The 18837-nt window shown below is 51.9% G+C and overlaps 9 protein-coding genes across 9 annotated transcripts; 4 read left to right on the forward strand and 5 right to left on the reverse strand.

Moving 5' to 3' along the window:
- Nucleotides 1-361: 361 nt before the first annotated feature.
- On the forward strand, nt 362-1673 carry AA0111_g8970 (hypothetical protein; the record flags this gene model as incomplete). Its single annotated transcript, XM_028655476.1, has 2 exons — nt 362-364; nt 414-1673. The coding sequence occupies 2 exons, from the start codon at nt 362-364 to the stop codon at nt 1671-1673; spliced, it is 1263 nt and encodes a 420-aa protein (XP_028503440.1).
- A 715-nt stretch (nt 1674-2388) lies between these two features.
- Nucleotides 2389-3780, reverse strand: AA0111_g8971 (hypothetical protein; the record flags this gene model as incomplete). Its single annotated transcript, XM_028655477.1, has 2 exons — nt 2389-2891; nt 3000-3780. The coding sequence occupies 2 exons, from the start codon at nt 3778-3780 to the stop codon at nt 2389-2391; spliced, it is 1284 nt and encodes a 427-aa protein (XP_028503478.1).
- Nucleotides 3781-4813: 1033 nt separating this feature from the next.
- On the forward strand, nt 4814-5479 carry AA0111_g8972 (hypothetical protein; the record flags this gene model as incomplete). The annotated part of the gene is made up of 5 exons (XM_028655478.1): nt 4814-4836; nt 4900-5129; nt 5184-5204; nt 5257-5331; nt 5385-5479. 5 exons carry the CDS (start codon nt 4814-4816, stop codon nt 5477-5479), a joined length of 444 nt encoding a protein of 147 aa, XP_028503438.1.
- Nucleotides 5480-6417: 938 nt separating this feature from the next.
- Nucleotides 6418-7921, forward strand: AA0111_g8973 (hypothetical protein; the record flags this gene model as incomplete). Its single annotated transcript, XM_028655479.1, has 3 exons — nt 6418-7100; nt 7151-7650; nt 7737-7921. The coding sequence occupies 3 exons, from the start codon at nt 6418-6420 to the stop codon at nt 7919-7921; spliced, it is 1368 nt and encodes a 455-aa protein (XP_028503439.1).
- Nucleotides 7922-8251: 330 nt separating this feature from the next.
- Nucleotides 8252-10476, reverse strand: AA0111_g8974 (hypothetical protein; the record flags this gene model as incomplete). The annotated part of the gene is made up of 2 exons (XM_028655480.1): nt 8252-9402; nt 9462-10476. 2 exons carry the CDS (start codon nt 10474-10476, stop codon nt 8252-8254), a joined length of 2166 nt encoding a protein of 721 aa, XP_028503410.1.
- Nucleotides 10477-11059: 583 nt separating this feature from the next.
- On the reverse strand, nt 11060-11494 carry AA0111_g8975 (hypothetical protein; the record flags this gene model as incomplete). The annotated part of the gene is made up of 2 exons (XM_028655481.1): nt 11060-11134; nt 11195-11494. 2 exons carry the CDS (start codon nt 11492-11494, stop codon nt 11060-11062), a joined length of 375 nt encoding a protein of 124 aa, XP_028503443.1.
- Nucleotides 11495-11850: 356 nt separating this feature from the next.
- AA0111_g8976 (hypothetical protein) lies at nt 11851-13400 on the forward strand (the record flags this gene model as incomplete). Its single annotated transcript, XM_028655482.1, has 2 exons — nt 11851-12267; nt 12318-13400. 2 exons carry the CDS (start codon nt 11851-11853, stop codon nt 13398-13400), a joined length of 1500 nt encoding a protein of 499 aa, XP_028503441.1.
- Nucleotides 13401-13738: 338 nt separating this feature from the next.
- AA0111_g8977 (hypothetical protein) lies at nt 13739-15494 on the reverse strand (the record flags this gene model as incomplete). Its single annotated transcript, XM_028655483.1, has 4 exons — nt 13739-14233; nt 14282-14800; nt 14856-15361; nt 15413-15494. 4 exons carry the CDS (start codon nt 15492-15494, stop codon nt 13739-13741), a joined length of 1602 nt encoding a protein of 533 aa, XP_028503442.1.
- An 820-nt stretch (nt 15495-16314) lies between these two features.
- AA0111_g8978 (hypothetical protein) lies at nt 16315-18471 on the reverse strand (the record flags this gene model as incomplete). Its single annotated transcript, XM_028655484.1, has 2 exons — nt 16315-17845; nt 17900-18471. 2 exons carry the CDS (start codon nt 18469-18471, stop codon nt 16315-16317), a joined length of 2103 nt encoding a protein of 700 aa, XP_028503370.1.
- Between the last annotated feature and the right edge of the window lie 366 nt (nt 18472-18837).

The raw sequence follows: 18837 nt of genomic DNA on the forward strand, positions 1-18837 counted from the left end.
ACGAGTACCTGGCGACTATGGATACTACATTATGGATCGACGGCGCTAGGGGAACCTAATGTAACCGTTCCGAAACAACATGGTGCCGTGTGGAGGAAGTGTGGTATAGGGATAGGCAACATGTGCAAAGAAGGCGTGAATGGCTACAGGACAATTTTCAAAGCGGTGACTATGCATGTGACTCGCATATGATGCTGCCCCAGGCGAGTGAAGGCGGACCCTGCATCTCCGTCCATGTCTTATCGATTAGCCCAATGGCAGGGGTCGTTGCTAGGCCATCTCCAGTATCAACACCAAACAACGCGACGAGCGGCCGACAGTGACATCGCGAACCCTGACTCTGGAAAAGAAATATACCACAATGGTACGTATGCCCTCATGCATCATCACTGGGACACAGCTAAGACATGCAGTCGGAAACACCAACGCCTTACAAGCCCTCCCCTCTCGCCTTCAACAGCACACGCCAGTCGCCTTTTAGAAGACCGGGCTCCATCAGGCAAAGCTCACCGGGTAACCTGCGACCATCGACGCCAAACAGCTCCCCTCTCAAGCCGAAAGAGACACCGACCTCTCCTGCACATACACCCAACCGCCTATCCATTGGAGGCATCCCATCACAAAACCCGCCGTCATGGCTGAACACAAGAAGGGAGTCCGGCACTCCAGAGCCCACCTCACCTGCCCGGAATCTTTCTCCTGCGCGCCAGGTCTCACCAACGCGGAACGTATCCTCGTCATCGCAAATGACTGTGCGCCCATTAAGCACAGCGTCCATTGCAGCCAAATTTGAGGGCGTCGCGAGGGACGACACGCCACCTCCTCTTTTCAGCAGGAGGAAGTCACCACCCGTAGAGAATACTGAGCCGCCGGTCGAGGATTTCAAACCTGTAGATGACTACACACCGGTTGAGGCACACAAGCCAGCCGAGACTTGGATTCCAGTGGAGAGTTACAAGGCAGTAGAGAGTCCCAAGCCCGTTGAGACCTACAAGCCCGTTGAGACCTATAAGCCAGTTGAAACATACAAACCAGTCGAAACATACAAACCAGTCGAAACCTTCAAACCGGTCGAGACCTTCAAACCGGTCGAGACCTACAAGCCAGCAGCTCGTCCTGCTCCCATGCAACGCATGGCCTCCAGCGACGCTCTCTCCAAGCTCCCTCCTCCCCTCCTCCACAGCATGCGCGAATCCTTCAGCGTAATGGACCGTGACGACGACGGTCACGTCAATGCCGCCGACGTCGCAGACATGCTCTCGCAGCTCGGTCTCTCCGCCACCCCCTCCCAGCTCTCTTCCTACTTCGGCGGCGCCCAATCTATCAACCTAGCCACTTATCTAACCACGCTCTCCGATCTCCTCGGCAACCTGTCTCATCAAAACGAGCTCACTGCTGCCTTCGAGGCGTTTGATGATAACGATGATGGCCAGATTGATCTGGCCGAGTTGAAGGATGCGTTACTGCATACCGCGCCTGAGCATGGCGAGAAGAAATTGACAGAGAGGGAGATCGACATGGTTATTGAGGGGTTCAGTGGGCGGAGGGCTTTTGCTAAGGGTGGGAAGAGTTTGGGGAATAGGACAGAGGTATTTAGGTATCAGGAGTTCATGTCGAATTTGACGGGTGGCAGTAAGAATGGGGGTGACAACGGGGAGGCAGCGCCGGCGTAGATATGTCTACTTGGATAGTGGGGCTGGGCGAGTTTCTTCATGCGCAATCGCATCCGATTTGATATATACCAATGACTATTCTATGTATTGTACAAGCAGCGCTTGCTATTCAATAATGGGCAATTCGAGTTGACATTGCAATTTGAGCTGAGGGTACTCTCTGAGTTGTGTATGGTCAACTATTCATGCAAATGTGTTGTATGTCTCCATAGTACAATTTCGTCACCTCGTTTCCATTTCAACTACCTCTACTTTCGTTGCCACGTTCGTCCTTGCTCTCATTTCTCTCCTCAATGTCTTCATCGTAGTTTCGAGACGCACCATCTTCAGCAAGGCCATTGATTTTCAGAATTTCAAGGAAGTCAATGCGATTCAGAATAGGATTCCCTTTTAAACCTGCTTCCAGTCAATCCTATGAAGTACGAGTAATAGGAATGCACTTTTGCCCAGCTTCTACAAAGCTGGAATACTTCTAAAAAGAATGCAAACCAAATGCCTCACTCCCAAAGGCCGACTTAATCTGCACTGCAAATACACGTAACCATTCGTGGACCTCGCAATCGTATTCGATGAACCAAACGCTTTTTTAGGTGGCCGGCGTCTTGCAGTAATCCACAGTAGACGACTAAATCTCATCTTCTCGGTCCACACGGTCGTCCTTGGACGCACCCGCTAGACAGATGCAATGCTTGACATTATGATCGGGCCTGTCTTCTCACTCCACTGTCCTAAACGTTCTCTTGAGAGCTTTTCTCTTCCCTGATTCCTCGGTCGTGAACCTCCACTTATCCATGTCGCTTGTAGTCAAACTCCCTGTTGCCTCAAGAGATGCACATTGATCCCACTGTTCCTCTAGCTCGTGGTCAACGTCTGGGTCATGAACAGCTTGACGTCGTGACGCTCGATCGACGCAGTGAACAAGCGCATCGACGACCTTCGAAGGTAAGATGTGCGTTGATGTCCACGTGGGACGGGCTCGGGGGATGTTGTTTATCATGCCGCCTTCCCTGACTTTGATCCACTCTTTGGCTGTGAGAGTAGGGTTAGGACCTGGACTGGTGTCTGTATCTGAACCCCATGTCTGCCATCCGGGGGCAGAACAGTCCGCTGTGAACACAGAGGTCCATTCATTCTTCGTATTGAGTCTAACGATTTTGAGATAATGGGTCGATTTGTCTGTCCGTAGGTTGAGGTTGTGAGAACAGTAATGGACGCTTGCTAATCTTATGTGTTAGTTTCCATTATATCTATGCTTGTATAGCACGAAGAACGCGGTGCTTGTTCATGAATATGAGAGCCTCCAGAGTCTCACATGGCAAGACTTACTTGAATGACATCGAATATTGATCTGCTTCCTCTCAAATACTCGGGTGTCCTCCTTTCCATGCCAGCCCTCGAACCATGCCGTGCCTTCTACAAGGTCAATATGCAACGTTCCAATGTCGCTCTTGGAAATAGGTTGGGTACGGAAGCACGTCATATATAAGTGGTTGGGCCATGGCGGAGAGTCGTGTGAGCTTTTTGCGCGTTTGTGTGGAAAAGCTCGCTCCATATCTTGGCTCGCTTTGCGCTTGAGTTCGTTTTTTCCTGCCCCAGCTGCTGCGCGTGCTGGAACTTCCTCTTCATCCTTGATAGGAGTCTCGATAGGTCGAGTTTCGATGGTTGATATGCCGCTGAGTTCTGATTGGGAAGGCCAGATCATGCGTTGCGGAGTGGGATCGGTAGTCACAGCATGAATCGTACTGGTGAATGGCTTCGATTGGGCCTCAGATACTGTCTGTGTAGACGCAGACGCCATCATACTTGTCAAGCCTTGGAATTTCCATTCCACGATCTCACCATCCTTACCTTCGTAAGTAATATTGAGCACTCCATCGTTCTTGATCAAGCGCAGGCTTAGACCTTCGACACTTGCTTCGATACCGGGCTCCAATTTTCCAAGAGCTTCGGCTCCCAGTTCGTCTGCGGCATCCTCGAAATCTTCTCCATATACTTTATGTACCCTTGGGTCTTTGTTGGGACGCGCGTGGGTCAGTACAAGTGTGCTTGACTGTAGTTCGTGAATATAGAGCACGAGGCCTGCGAACTTGACCAGTAGGGTTCGCATCTCTAAATTTCTTCTCTGTTGGTTCGAAGACGACTGAAGCGCTTGGGACCTTTTCCAGATAAAGAGGTAGATCAAGACGACCGACTCAACGAGAGTGTACGGAGAGTCGTGTGAGAGGGGACGAGAAGAGAAATAGCAGACTTATATACAATCAGAAGGAAAGAATGAGGCAACACTATCATCTCCATGTCTCTCACCAACGCATATCGACAGACGACGTGATAATAGTGCCTTACTGTCTTTCAGAGGTGATAGTCGTCCCTTATGATAACAACCATGCGTAAATGATTCTCGGTGAGATTATACGTTGCAATGATATTGTAGCATCTTATGGACGACTGCCAGGTCAATAGATGTTTCTCAAGGCCCTCTTGGGGTTTGGTGTATGAAGTGTATCAAATCTCTTGCTTGTCAGTGCCGACGTGAACTTGTTCGCCACGGCCGTGTCAAATGAAAGCGTTCGTCTCTTTGTCCTGCATTGAGGCTCCGGAACGATGCCTCGGGCAACAATCTCGGCGACTGTGGTCGGGATGATGACACAATCTCCCAACCTCTTCCCTTGTCAAGCCGCCCGACTCGATCCCAGGCGGGTCGCGAAGAATGACGGTGAGAAAAGAATAAAGTCAAAGAACATGTTGGTCCATTAGGAGCCGTTACCGTGGAGTTGTCCAAGGATGGTGGTGTTGAGAACCCTGCTGCTAGCGTAGGCTCAAGATATCCGGTCACAGATTCGATTGGCGGAAGGCACACGTGATGTACAACACATCGGCACGGATTAGACGGGCCCAAAAATCCCCATCCAGTCGTTGGATAATGGCTGTGAATAGTGTTGAAATAGAACTGAAAGCGGCTAGCACTGGTGAGTTGGCCGAAAGAAGGTCACAGCTATAATATGACATAGGAGGCCCCATTGGTTTAGGTGTTGCAGCACAGACACAGTTCGCGCGCTGCAAGAGCGATTGGAGAGCTTCCACCATTTTATATCTTCTCGACTCGACCCCTCCTCGCCTCCCACCGTTGCTTCGTACCCAAAATGAGTGGCCCGGGTGAAAATCGGTACGTCAGAGACTAGGCGCACGCGAAGTTTGGGGAGCTTACGCATACTGACGATTGACACAGCTGGCGGCGGCAGGGTCAAGCCAACCGCAACTCCAACTCGGGCGCAAACACCCCCACCAAGGACAACGCCGGACGGCAGCAGGCTATGCCAGCGCCCACAGCGAACGTATGGGGGGCCAAGCAGGGGAAGGGAACAGGCCCCGCAGCTGCACCAGTTCAGGCCCAGCCAGAGCAACATGTACCCGTGAGAGAGTTCAACGCAGATGAGGTCAAGCAATTCCTCAAGAAGAGTAAGTCTGCTAAGCCGCTGAAGTATAGCACATGACAGGGCTAACCGACTGTAGAGTACATTGAGAGCACAGCCAGTACGAGCATCCAAGAACCGCGCACATGTTCAGAAGGCTGACTTGCTTCCAGATCAACCCTCGGTGTACCACAAGGTCCCTGGCGACTCCGTCTCGAACCGTAGCAGCGGCGCGTGGGGCAAAGGAGGTGAGGCGTCAAGGAAACACCACACTGAAAGACTACAATGCTGACATGGACAGGCACCATGTCACACCTCATGCCCACCGGCCAAGACTTCTTCACGCAGCTCAAGAAGCAGATAGCGACTCTCGAGCAGTCCAAACCCGCGCAATGATTGCATACACACCCGTTATCTGTTTCAGCGGCATTTTGAGGGCATTACAGGAGTTCTGTGGGCTTTGAATCGCATGGGTGGGCATATGTCAGTACTTTGCAGCAGCATGGGCAAAGTCATATTTTGGCGTCTTGGGAGTTTGTGAGCATGTGTGTGTCCGCCTCGGTTTAGGATGATCGTACGCGATACCCATCTTACGACAGTGTTTGGGGTTTGACGTTATACATGGCATTGGGGAGCGTTGTGGTGGAAAAGGTCAGGTTAGATCTGCACCTGGAATCAAAATGTCCATTTAAATGCTCAATCCATGTCTATGGATGTATAGTGCTCCTTCGTTATGTCGGGATACTAACGACATACGAGCGTCATCGTATCGACTTGTGGTACAAGGATACCCATACCCCTTTCACCTACTTGCCAAAGAAGGGTCCACAGGTCATTCGCGCAAGCCACTAATTACAGAGGCCAAACACACCACGGCAAGCGTCAACAAACACCAAGCTTTCCGGCTGGACAAGCAACCGAGGCTCCGTGATCGTTTTTTCCATGCAGCCTTCGTCGCTCGCTCCATCTGCATCACTACGCGCCACAAGCGACTAATTAGCATCATCACGCATTGCAGCCAGCCCTACACCACTGAGGCGTCTCCGCAGCCAAGACCGCACCCTCGCTGGTACCTCGCAGGCCGCCAACACGCCGCTACCCCACCACAGAGACCTCCTTTTCCCGTGTAAATAGACTTTCTGTGGCTTGTCAGGGCAGAGCCGCGTCTTTGGGATTGCTGAGAAGCAGAAGCGCATTGCGCTCCCTGGTTCACTCCCGTGTAGATCCCCGACTGGGGCCCTCCCAATGCGGTCCGCCTTTGTTCATTTCCGCGACTTGACGAGCCTTTGACGTGTTCTGAACCACCGCGACACTTCCAATACACCCGCACCACCATGTCGTCTCCTCCCAGCACCCCCACGCACCGCCCGACGTCGTCGCACCGTCGACACCCCTCCAGTCTGGACATGTCCCTCAACACACAGTCGAGACGGCAGTCCTTCAACCGCCGCTCCTCGGGCTACTCGCCCATAACGCCGCGCTCATCGCATGAATTCGAACACAGCCCCGCACACCAATTCGACGGCGGAGGAGACGGCAATGGCCTGGGCAACTTGGCCGACGAACTCGGCGAGGTGTGGGACGACGACGAAGAAGAGGGCATGGACGGCGAATATGGCGAGGAACTCGACGAAGCACACGATCAAAACATCGGCACTGCTGTAGAACACGACGGCTCGTACGGCGTAGACAGCACAGTTAGCCTCAACGGCGTACGGGATAGTGGGGTTGCCATGCAGGACTCATCGCCCGCGCGCCTGAGTCCAGGGTCGGCCGTTAAGACGAAAAAGCACGCAAGGCAACGGTCGCTGTACGACGGCTCCGACTATGGCGACGACTCGGACCTGGAAAACGAGGGCATCTCGCCCGCGCTCGACGCGCGCATGGCTGCGATTGAGAGTCTGGCACGGAGAGGCATCGAAGAGAACGGAAGCGCATCAGACGAGGTAGTCAAGAGGGTCACGCAACAACTTCGCGATCTCGGCAGCCAGATCGCCATGGAGAACGGTGCGACGAGGTAGGTTCAGATATGTAGGCAATTCCCTCCATGTCACTAACAACCCACAGGTTGAAGACTGCCCACGAAGCCCTGACAACGCACCTGACACACCAGTCGCGTACTCTTACCTCCATTGCCGTATCCTTCTCAGGCCCATTTGCAATCCTTCCGGACCCAGATGATATCGAAGAACTTCTCCCTATCATACAATCTACACTGGAGCTGCTGCCCCACCCTTCCGCCGATCCGCTCGTCGCGCTCTCCCATCTCACCCACTCCAGCCGTGAGCTCATCCAACACCTCTCAAACGTCAGCGATACTCTTCACATGTCTCGCCAAACGACAGCGAATGCTGCTAGGCGGCTCAAGGTCAGCAAAGAACAGCTACAGGACTGGAAACGTGACAACGAGAAGACACAGGAAGGACAGGAATATATCGAGCGCGGGGACTGGGACCGACGACTCAAGGAAAGGGAGGCAAAACGGGCTTGCGCAAACGTGCTAGATGGTTTCGAGGATGTCTGTGGACAATGGAGGAAGAGGCTCTGCGAAGGTTTAGGCGTTGCGAGTGCGTAGACTCTTCCTACGTACCTCACAGGCCTGTGTCTACATCGATGACCTTCATGCAAGGTCTGCGACTGACTCGGGCCTTAGGCGAGTATATTCCGGATGACGAGGCATACGCTCGCCCTTCTTGGCTAAATTTCAGTAAATCGCCGGGACCGCCGGCGGGGTTAGAAGGCATCTTAGCGAAGGTGTTCAAGAAGGCGGTCAACAAGTCCAGTACAGATTCCATGTTTCCAGATTCCGGCGACGACATGCTGATAGATGGCCACTAGGGCCATTCATGCTCACTTCACATTGAGCATTATTTCCTATGTATTTGCATTGATATGGTAGTATGGTGTTTTGGCGGCATTGATAGATGGACTTGGTAATACCCCATTTATACATAGCTTCAGGACAAAGCGTGTCTCATTTGTAGGAGTTGGGGGGGCCTTTGATAGATGAGAATGAAAGGCATTACAATATTGCAGGTGGGGATCCTCTGGATGTTATCGTCGACATTATGATAACGGTGAAATATGCTGACAGCTATGTACAGTAACCCCTGCAACCTGCCCTGGATGTACGAATGGCGTGCTACCAGTCGTACATAGTGGAGCCGCTCATGCTAACTTACATACCGAGCTCACGTCGCTCACTCCAGTACCTTCAACTACCTTGGCTTCGACAACTTCATACACTGGCACTTCCTGCAGTCTCTCGACGATGTGATGCAGTGTTGGCAAGGCCTTCCAGTCAAGGGCATCGAAAGCGATTTCGGCTGAACTTGCCTTCAACGTACGCTCAACCTTCTTCTCCACGGTCCTCGCGTCCTCCTCACCTGGCAGGAACGCTGTGTACTCCACGTCTGCCTGCCCACGCTCCTTGCTTCCTGTACTACCAGTAGCGGGAACATACTTATGGAACAACAAGCCCTCATCTTTTGGAAGAGGAGGAAATGGTGCCGGCGCTGCATCGTCTGTCGCCGAAACCTCTTGTAGACCCGAGAGCGACATGCTGCAGAACTTCGATGACATCCAGCCCGCGTCAAGCGCCCAGTTGCTGTGGTCCTTCTTCAGGTTGAGCTCGGCGAAGAGCTTGGGGAAACCTAGCTCTTCTCTGCCACTCAGTATGGGGTCAGCCAGGTTCTCGAATAGGACGGGCAGATAGGTGCCTGTCACTGTCTCTCCACTGGCGTTTGTGTGCTGAATGCCGTGGATGTACAATCCGAAATGACTGTACCCCCTGCCACCAAGCCAGTCCAGATTGTCCAGCTGCGTCACAGCAAACGTCGCATATGCAGTAGTATTCGGGGCAGCAAATCTCAACTTCTCCGTAGGCAAGAGGTTCTCCAGCACTGTCCTGCTCGTCTTGAACTTGATACTAGCAGTCTTGAACGTAGCTTTCGATCCGTCTCTCGGTCTACCAAGGAAATCCTGTCTTGGCCCTGGCATAGGACCAAAGGCCGTGGGCATCCGCCAAAACAGACCTTTCTTGTTCTCCCACTCCCATTTACGGAGCATCTGGCTGGAGTAGTCCCATTCGTCGTGGCCGAAGTTGTAGTTTGTGAACTTTTGCGGGTCGACGGGTGGACCGCTGCCCAGATCTTTTCCTGATAGGCGGGAGTATTCTTGGATAGCAGATGCGCGCTCGTACCTGCACTTCTCGTAGAGTTTCAGTCGCGCGGGAATGGAGTCTAGGGGTGTGCCTAGGGGAAGCATAACTGCGAGGGATGCAGCGTCTTCGATGGCTTGGCCTGCTCCTTGTCCTTGGTCTGCGGTTCTGTCAGCTGGATTCTCATCGGAGCCGAGAAAGAGAAGGAACATGACTTACGAGGGGTAAAAGGATGCGCAGCATCGCCAATCAAGACCAACTTCTGATCCGTCCAAGTTGGCAGCTGCTCCATATCCAACAGCTCCCATACCTTCAACGTCTCCTCATCCGCCATACTCAGCAGCTTGAGCACCGCCGGCTCAAAGTCCTTGTAAACCTCCAACATCTTGTTCAAATTACCCTGGTTCTGCCAATCGCTACTTCCAGGCTCTTGAGGGCCGATTTGGCTCTCGCTTGTCGGATGGATACAGACAAAATTCAACAACGTGTTATCGCTCGTCGGATACACAACAACCCTCCTATCCCTCGCAAAGATCATAATGAGATGGCCTTCGTTTTCCGCAAACTTACGCGTCATTTCTTCATCCAGCGCCCTCTGTCTCGGAATCAGAAACCTGAATGCTGACTTGCCACTTCCAAACGTCTTGATATTCTCCGCGCCTGGAATCCGTGGTCGTGTTTTCGAATGTACGCCATCTGCTCCAACAACGACATCACTCTCGATCGTACTTCCATCTTCTAGCGTAACAACACCGGCTTTGGCATCGACATCCACAACCTTACTCCTCAGTCTTAAATCCGCTGGCGTACCCTTCCCTTCCTCACACGTAGCCAGCCTCTTCAATTCACTGTGCAGACTCACGCGATGCGCAAGTTGCCACGGGTGCTGCCACCGACCCGCATCCTTCTCTAGGGGAACAGTAAACATCTCTTTTCCGTTCGGAAAGAGCTGTGTCAGGAGCTTGCATGTTATCGCGCCATGGGCTTCGGGGATGAGACCCATACGCCTGAGAAGACCGTTGGCGTTGGGCGCAAGGTGCACGGCTGCGCCGAGTTCGTTGGAGAAGCGCGAGGCTTCGAGAAGAGTCACCTTGTGTCCGCGTTGGCGCAAGAATATTGCTGCGCTGAGGCCGCCGATGCCGGCACCGCATATCGTTATCTTGAGGGGCTCGGTGGCTTCGTGGTGGCCGTTGACACCATTTGTGTGGCCATTGGTGCCGTTTGTGAAGTCCATGATGGGTGTTGGCAACGAGGAGCGCTGAAGAAGGTTTGCGAATCCCAACTACAAAGCACAAGAAAGTGGAAGTGAGGAATGTGTTTCACAGTTCAGCAAGGGGTTTTGAGACAGCTCTTCTCAACTAGAGGTCATCTGCGTCTACCGCTTAGCAAGCCATTCCTGCACTGCCTTGAGCGCCAGCCGATTCCAGGTCATGGATGACCCTCCACTTCCCGGTCTATGGATATATGTGGGGTGGTGTAGGACATGTGTGGCAGCTGCAAAGCGTTCCTCGGGATCCGTAAATGCTACTGGATGTGGAATGCGCCGTCTTAGGCTGATTAGAATATGCGCGTTGTAGTGGTGGTAGTGGTAGATGCCGAGCGGAGAAGGCTTGCATGGGGCGGTGCTGGCACATCAGGGTCAGCAAATAGTGTGCATATATTGGCGGAAAAGGTCGAAGCGAGCTTTTCGTAGTCATGGGCACTTGCAGCATTGCAGAACTGCGCCTTGTGGTTAGATAAGAAATCATGGAAGAATAATGAATTGCAGTGTCTGAACGAAAAAAAGAATATGCATCAAATCTACATGTGCAAGCAGACTACCACTCTCCACCAAGCTTGTACCCAACATTCCATACTCTTCCCAGAGTATTACGCCATACTTTGGAGACTGTCTACACAAGGTCGTCAGCATAAATCCTTCCCCCAACCTCAATATAGTAAGAACTACTCACCGATTCCAAGAATACACCTGTAAACATCACACCAACAAATGCTTGTTCGATGCCATTGAGATAGACTCTTCGCTCGCTCTGGTCGAGCTCGGTATTGATTGGCCGGTATGCAGGCACACGGCGATGCTCTGTTGGCCAGTCGCTTGGGTTCTGCTGCGATTGTGATGTTGTGGATGAAGTTGGCGGGGCAGGATGTGCGTTGAGGCTTGTATCGAGTTCTTCGGTGTGGTGAAGGTCGTAGTCTGCAAGGACCGCCTCGAGATTGTAATGGATTGGGTTGGCAGTTGTTGTTACTGACATGGCGGCGATGGTAAGATCAGCAGGGCGACGACAGAAAGGCGAAAGTAGCAGTCGCGACGACGACTGTGGTATCAGCGAGTTTACTACGTCGAGAAATGTGGAAAGAAAGTACGCGTCCCTTGCGGCCCGTCGATTGGAAACGCGGAGAAGCTGGGGCAGGAAATGGCAATGGTCGGAATGTGGAGGGGAATATCACGTCCGCTCACACCCGTGTACATCGGACAACGTTACCGACGAGTTGGGCTTACTATCGTCTCAGAAACATCCGCTGACTTCCTAGAAATTACATATCGAACTGCAGACTCTGCATTTTCCACGTCTAGTCGTTATTGTTCAGTTTGTTCTTACAATACGTAATGTCGTCACCCATCACCCCAGAAGTCGCGCTTGCGGAACTCCAAGCAACCGCATTGTCGCAGCGGGCGCACAACGCTCTATTCCGTCTGAAGCAACTCAAATCTCTCCACGATGCGCTGCGTAACAACAGCAATGCGATCAGAGATGCGTTGAAGCAGGACACACATGTATCAGACGAAGAGGCAACTACCGAGGTTGCGCTTGCGCTGCATGTAGTCAAAGAACATTATGGTTCGATCGACGCAGCCAAAGAATTGGAAGCCGAGTATAGAATCACACACGGAAAAGACGCCAGTGATAAGAGAGAGCCTTGGGGTGTTGCGTATATTGAGCCACAAAGAGTTCATACGCCATTTTTCTCAGTCATCGCACCCTTGAGCGCGGCTCTTTCAGCGGGCAACTGTATCGCACTGAAGGTACGATCTATCATTCTCGATATACTTCTCTTTGTCTAACCTTGCTGTAGCTCGAAAACAACCTTCGCGCACTCCCCTCTTTACTTCGGAAGCTGCTCACCGAAGCCCTCGAATCAGATACCTTTGCTGTCATCTCTTCCGATCCCTCCTCGGACTCGCTATCATCCTGCGTACAAGTCTTCCAAGAGAAGCAAATTAGTCCACCAACATACTCGCAACTTGTCTCGCCCCGGAACAAGATCATCGCAATCGTAGACCGTACAGCAGATCTCGCATCAGCAGCCGAACAGCTAGTAACAGCACGCTTTGCATTCGGCGGAACATCACCGTACGCACCCGATGTAGTTCTCGTCAACGAGTTCATCAAGAAAGACTTCCTGGAGCATGTTTTGAAACACTCACTTCGTTTCCTCGCCGGATCAAGTGGCATCTCAAACGGCTCGACGAACGCAAGAGAACAGAAGAAGTCGTCACGAGTAGCAGAGACGTTCCAAGGGCTTACAGACAGCAAGTCATGGAAGCTGAACGTCATAACGAAAGGAGACAATGGCGCAATTGTTGAGCTGTCAAACCTTTCTTCCCTACCAGCCAAATCCCAACAACCCGTCTTCAGCGTATCAGCCATCACATCTCTCGAGCACGCCATTAGCCTTGTTGAAGAAGACCTAGACCCTCAAGAGAGCCTGCTGGCTGCATATCACTTCGGTACCCCGTCGACTGGAAAATATCTCTCACAATACGTCAATGCCGATACTTCCTTCACAAACAACATTCCCTTCCGTCTACTTCTTGGTCCGGCAGCTCCATCTTGCCAGCCCATCGACGTTGAGAAGCGATATATTGTCCAGCATTTTACTCGTATTTCACCCGCATATATCGCAACACCTTCTTCACAGGCGACATTGTCCAAGGTTCTTTCAGGCAAGGAATCGAAGAAGGCAGCGACAGAGCTCCTTAGTAAAGCATCACAAGAGATAAAGGAGAAGAAGCGCGCTGAGTCGATTGCAATTGGATATTTTGAACAAGGTATCTTTGTTGGGTTGGGTGTGTATGGTATTCCTATCTTGACATGTATTGGTGCGACGCTCTTTTTCGGCGTAAGGGCGGGCTTGAGGAGATGGGCGTTTATCTGAAGTTGCTACTTTTAGTCAAGTCTAAGCATGCATGCCGTCCTTTTTCTCTTCTATAAACTCAATCGTATTACAAATTTCGCAAGACGGCTGTGCTATCGGAACATGAGTACTTGATGCACTGTCAATGTAGAGAGCAGGGCGGAGCTTGCTGGTCATTGACACGAGCAGTCGCATGGTAGGAGTTGAAGTTTTGACCACAGATTGCTGACAACAATAGGCGGAAGTAAAGGCAGGTCAGACAAAACAGTATGCATCTGTCGTAAGTCGCATACAATAAGCTACCTAAGGCGATAACAGAGCTACCCAGCAGTAATAGCGAGATATACATGGTCTTCAAGCTACAAAGCTGATCCCTCAGGAACCCACTTCGCTGTCCAAATCCTCAACCGTTTACCCCAGATCAACATGGGAATCGTCAGCAAGCCAAAAAGGCCCATCAACAACCCAAAGATGCCAAAAGGCTCAGCAGCTCCCTTATGTGTGACCCACTCTCCAACAAAGAACGTCCACGCAAAGCTCACAATAGCCCTAACGAACGTGACGGCAACGAAGCAGTCTCCGGCAAGCACTCCATAAGCCTCAATAAGGTAGTTGAAGCCAACAGAAGGCGCTTGCATAAGCCCGAGAGCGACAAGACCAAAACCGAATTGGAGACCTACCCATCCGGTAGGCGAAGGGTTCTGCGCTACGAAACCGAATATGAGAGAGCCGCTTGTGGCGAGGAAAAGTGCGGGAAGAGCGGTAACAAGACGAGATTCGGGCTCGGAGAAACCGTGGGAATCTTTCTTTGCGAGGCGTTTGGTTGCGAAGTCGGCAATGAGGTAGGTGTAGACCTGGATGCGTGTTAGTGACTATTAATGCCAGGTACGTTGGAGACTTACACATCCGATCAAAGCGCCAAAAACACCACCGATGTTGATCAACCCAACGTTTTTTCCCCAGAGATACGGTGGCGCGCCGACGAGTTGCGGACCAACAGTTGACATGGTAACAATAAGTCCGACCAATCCTGCGTACCAAGCTGAGACGAGCCATACACCAGGTAGCCTGAGCGTCTTGTAGGGAGCGATAAAGTTGCGCATCAGCCCAGGGTGGTACGAGAAGAGCCTCAAAGACTTCATGTGCGAGTACGATGGGTAGGAAGACGGCGCAGCAGCATCAGCAACAGTGACTCTCTCCTTGGTCTCAACAGTATCTTTGTCTGGATCATCGAATGTGACGATACTCTCTTTGCGGTGATACAAGGTCTCTGCCTGGAACACTAGGCAGAGGACGAAGGTGATAGCTGAGAGTATGACGTTCATCCAATGAAGCCAGGATAGGCCCATGTCCGCGACAATGTAGCCACCGGCAACAGCGCCTAGGAGGGAACCCAAGGTCAACATGACGGTGTAGATGGCCTAACGATTGTTTAGTTAATGTCGGTCTAAGTGGAGGTTTTGGAGATGAACATACTAGAGCACGTCCTCGTTGATGGACAAAGAAGATCTCACCAACAACATCCGGGCTCACAGCATCAGCCGGCGCACCTCCAATGCCCATAAAGAGACGAGCAGCCACTAAACTATCGAAGCTCGTAGCAAGTCCAGCCCACATGCTAGAGAAGACGAGAAGCAATAAGCTGCCTAGGATGACTGGGCGTCGGCCAAACGTGTTCGCCAACGGCACCCACCACAGGTTCGATGCGCCCAGCATCAGAATGTTGCATGCAATAAAGTACGTCAATTGCGAAAACGACTTTGGTGGGAAACCAAACACGCCTGTTGACGCGTAGATTGGCAAAGCACTCGAGATGGATGAACTGGTGAAGTTCACCACGAACGGATGTATCGACATGACGGCTAGGATTGCTATCTTGCGCCACATGGGAAGGTTGAGAGGATCCGCTGGGTCGGCTGATGGTTGGGGGACGAGACGGATCTCATCGTGACTTGTTTGCGATGCCGTCCATTCGAGATGTTCTGATGGGGCGTGTTAGCCAGGAAACTTCAGGAGAAATTGACGCATCTTACCGACGAGGGTCGCAGTCCCTGGTGGTCTGGCGTTCCTGACTTCCTCCTTGGAAAGGCTGAATGCCTTTCTCAAAGAAGTCATAATGGTTGCTGGCGGCTACCTGTTCGTGGAGCAGATGGAAAGAGGAGTTGCGATGATGATTTGCGATGCTCACAATGCTCAATACGACGTGTTTGTGGCCATGATACTCTAATCTAAATAGACCGCACGGTTGAACACCACGCTTTGCAAGCATGTCGGTGAGTACGCCCAGTATTTGGTTATCGGCGAATAAGAACGGCCAAAACGCGCCTCAAACTTGTCTCATTGGACGCATGGACGCATCTCGACCCCAGTATGACTTCCTGCCCATGGGGTAATTCGGAATGTGGAGGTGACCGAGGCCTTGCTTAATATGGCCAAGACCGTCAAGACTTGCGGGGTTACGACTTACCGTCTCTACAAACAGCCAATTGTACGCAGCGCAAACCAATATGACTGGCATGCGACTAACCCTAGATCTATCATCTTCCGCTCCAAAGGTATGGATCTGAAGGTGGAGAACGGGTGGAGCACGTGCGCGGCCCTGCTACTGTGACAGCGCTGCGCATGCGGCAGATAGACACGGATTCGGCAGGTACGCAAGTAGAGGAGAAACCACTGAGGGTGCTTGATCTGGGTCCTCACTGGGGTTTGATATTCATGGGTTGGGAGTTGCAGATATAGCGCGAAGACCGCGTTTGAACATTAACTTTGCTCTCGGATATTAATTTGACTCCGTACGCGTCGCGGGAAAGCTATGATCCCCAGATGCTATTGATAAGATCGCAGCAATCCACCAATGCCGCACTAAAGTCAAAGGTGTAGTCCGATATCATCGCGCAAACTCCAATCTGAACTGCCGTTATGGAAGCCGCGTTACTCATCTGATGGCAGATCGGAGGCCTTCCAACAACTGTACCAAGTTCCCGACCAGCGGTGGAGACGGTTCTGACGCGTCATGATGCGCTCGAAGGAGCTGTGTCAAGCTATCCATGACTCCGCAGACGTCGGTCAGTTGGGTGGGATTTTGTGATCCGGAACTCTTGATGGCTGGTATGCCCCGGTCTAGGGTGATGAACTTTCGAGCGCTCAGCAGGTCGTCTCCGTTGAGAACGACAGCTGTATCGACCGGACCCTGTTCCGTCGTAATAGAGCGTTTGAGAATACCGTAGACCCATAGTATGAGCCCCGCATGGTAGACAGCGATGGCGTTGAAGTTACTGAGCAGAGCTTTCGGCAGCACCTCAGCTGCACGCAGGATTTGGCCAGCGTGCCACAGAGCTTGACGCGCTGACGGAGTCTTCGCCCAATCCCGCAAACCAACATACGCGCCCCGTGCCTCTTCCTGCCCTTCGATGCCTGCAAAGAGCTGGATGTCGTCCAAAGGTGCGTTGAGATGGACCAACATGATCTCTAGTGTTATCTCAACACTCTTGCTCATAGGCGGAGTGCTCAGCCTGAAATCTTCAAGCTGCTTTGTGAGCTCTTGATAACGCGACGATAGTATGAGACTGTTCGTAGGCTGCGATTGCGATCTAGATGTCAAGGCGCACATCTGGCGATACTCCCAGATTGGGCCCCACATCATATGAAGATACGTTGAATTGGCATAATCATGAACTTGATGTTCCAAGTTCAATAGGCACTCGGTAGCTGACGGCCGTTTCGTAGTCACTGAAGCCATTTCCAAATACGCCATCTTCCAGGTGGCCGCATTTTTGGCCTGCCACAACGTGTTCGCACTCGGTAGAGGAAGTTGCATCTCGGCATAGGATATAAGCGGTGGCTTGAGGAGTGCCATCGAGGACTGCCGATCAAACTCAAAGGCTCGGTGCACCAAGCGGAGAAAGGATTCTTGACTGACCCAACTCAGCCATTTGCTTTCTAAAACTGAGCCTTGATCGTCGGGCGACGGACTAATCTCTTTCCATGTCGACCGACGAAAGCGACCACCGCGGCGGAGCATTGTCATAAGAGGCTGGAGAAAGCTTTCCGCGATCTCCATCTTCCGGCTGATGCCACTCCACATACCAACTTTGAGCTGCAGAAGGAACGTCTGTAGATGTTGGAGGTCTCTGATGGCGGTGTTGTCCTCTTCGAAGGATTTTGATTGGCCCATCCTCGAAGCTTCATGCAGAGCATAACCTAGCTTTCGCAAAGATATGTCAGGGAGTGTAGCAGCCCCGGCAGAAACTACAGAAGCAAGCAATTCTGGGTTCATTTTCGAAGGAGAGAAGGTCGGTAAATGGAACCACATGGGCGCATCTATCGATGGTGAAGATAGAAAGTATTGGATCAGACCATCCAGTAGCTCCATACTGGGAAAGGCGGACGCTATACGTTTGACATTCTCTGGGCTACATGTACCGAGGACCAAAGCCATCAACCGGTCGCGGCTGGAGCGTGGTAGTCTATAAGTAAAATGAGTACAGTCCATGCCTGATCTACCGCGGATGTACACCTACTTTTCTGCTACCACGCGCCGATGTGTGAAGTTCGAACGCCGGTAGCTGTCTTTCTCTGTGTCTGGCACGGCCAAGTTGACTTGTTCTGCAGTATGATTTCTCGACCGTTGAGGAAGATACCGCCATATGCTCTGTTTGAAGGCTTCTGCCCTTAATGGCGCAGTATCGGTCTCCGACAATTGTTGCTCTGCCCCTTGAGCATCCGTAGATGGCGTATCGGCAGCGAAAGGAACCTGGAAATTGTATTGATCAAGAAGTCCAAGATCGAGGTCAGTCAATCCAACATCAAGATCGAAGCTGAAGTCCATGATACCACGTGGAGTTGCCTGACCAGACATGAATGCCTCGAAAGGGGGCATACTGCGAAAATAATCCGGTAAGAAAGGGTTGTGCCCTGGCGTGTTATCAAAGTGCGACATGGAATTATCGAGGAAAGTCATGGTTGTGTTAGGATCTTCGTAGTTCTGATTCATCACGACGAGTCCACCGCCGTTGTTGGTTGGTGGCTGCATGTCTGTCAAGTTCGTTGTTCTTGTCTCAGGGTCACCAGAATCCACGGATTGCCGGTGCATGTTTGTGGTGGCTGTTATGAGCATGGGCGGTGGGTTGTGAAATGGCTCTGGGGTCTCTGAAGTCGTAGATGCCGAAGGATTGCCGCTCCCGCTGTGAGCCGGCAGCGATGAGGGGTAATCAAATCCATTCGAAAGGTCGAGCAGATCCTGTGCCGCATGAACTGCATCAATCTCATGGATGTCGTTTTCATCTGGGGCAGGAGTTTCAGGTACCCGGCAGGGTATTTTCTTCTTCTTGCAGCGACTACATGGCTTTTCGTCTTCGCATCGAAGATGGCTTTGAGAGCAAGCTTCACAAGCCTGGACAACTCTGGTATCACGAGCAATCTCGCGTTTTTGCCGCTTACTGGCAGGCTCTGTATCGTG

This window comes from Alternaria arborescens (assembly GCF_004154835.1).
Source record: "Alternaria arborescens strain FERA 675 chromosome Unknown contig_24, whole genome shotgun sequence".
NCBI classification, from domain to species: domain Eukaryota; kingdom Fungi; phylum Ascomycota; class Dothideomycetes; order Pleosporales; family Pleosporaceae; genus Alternaria; species Alternaria arborescens.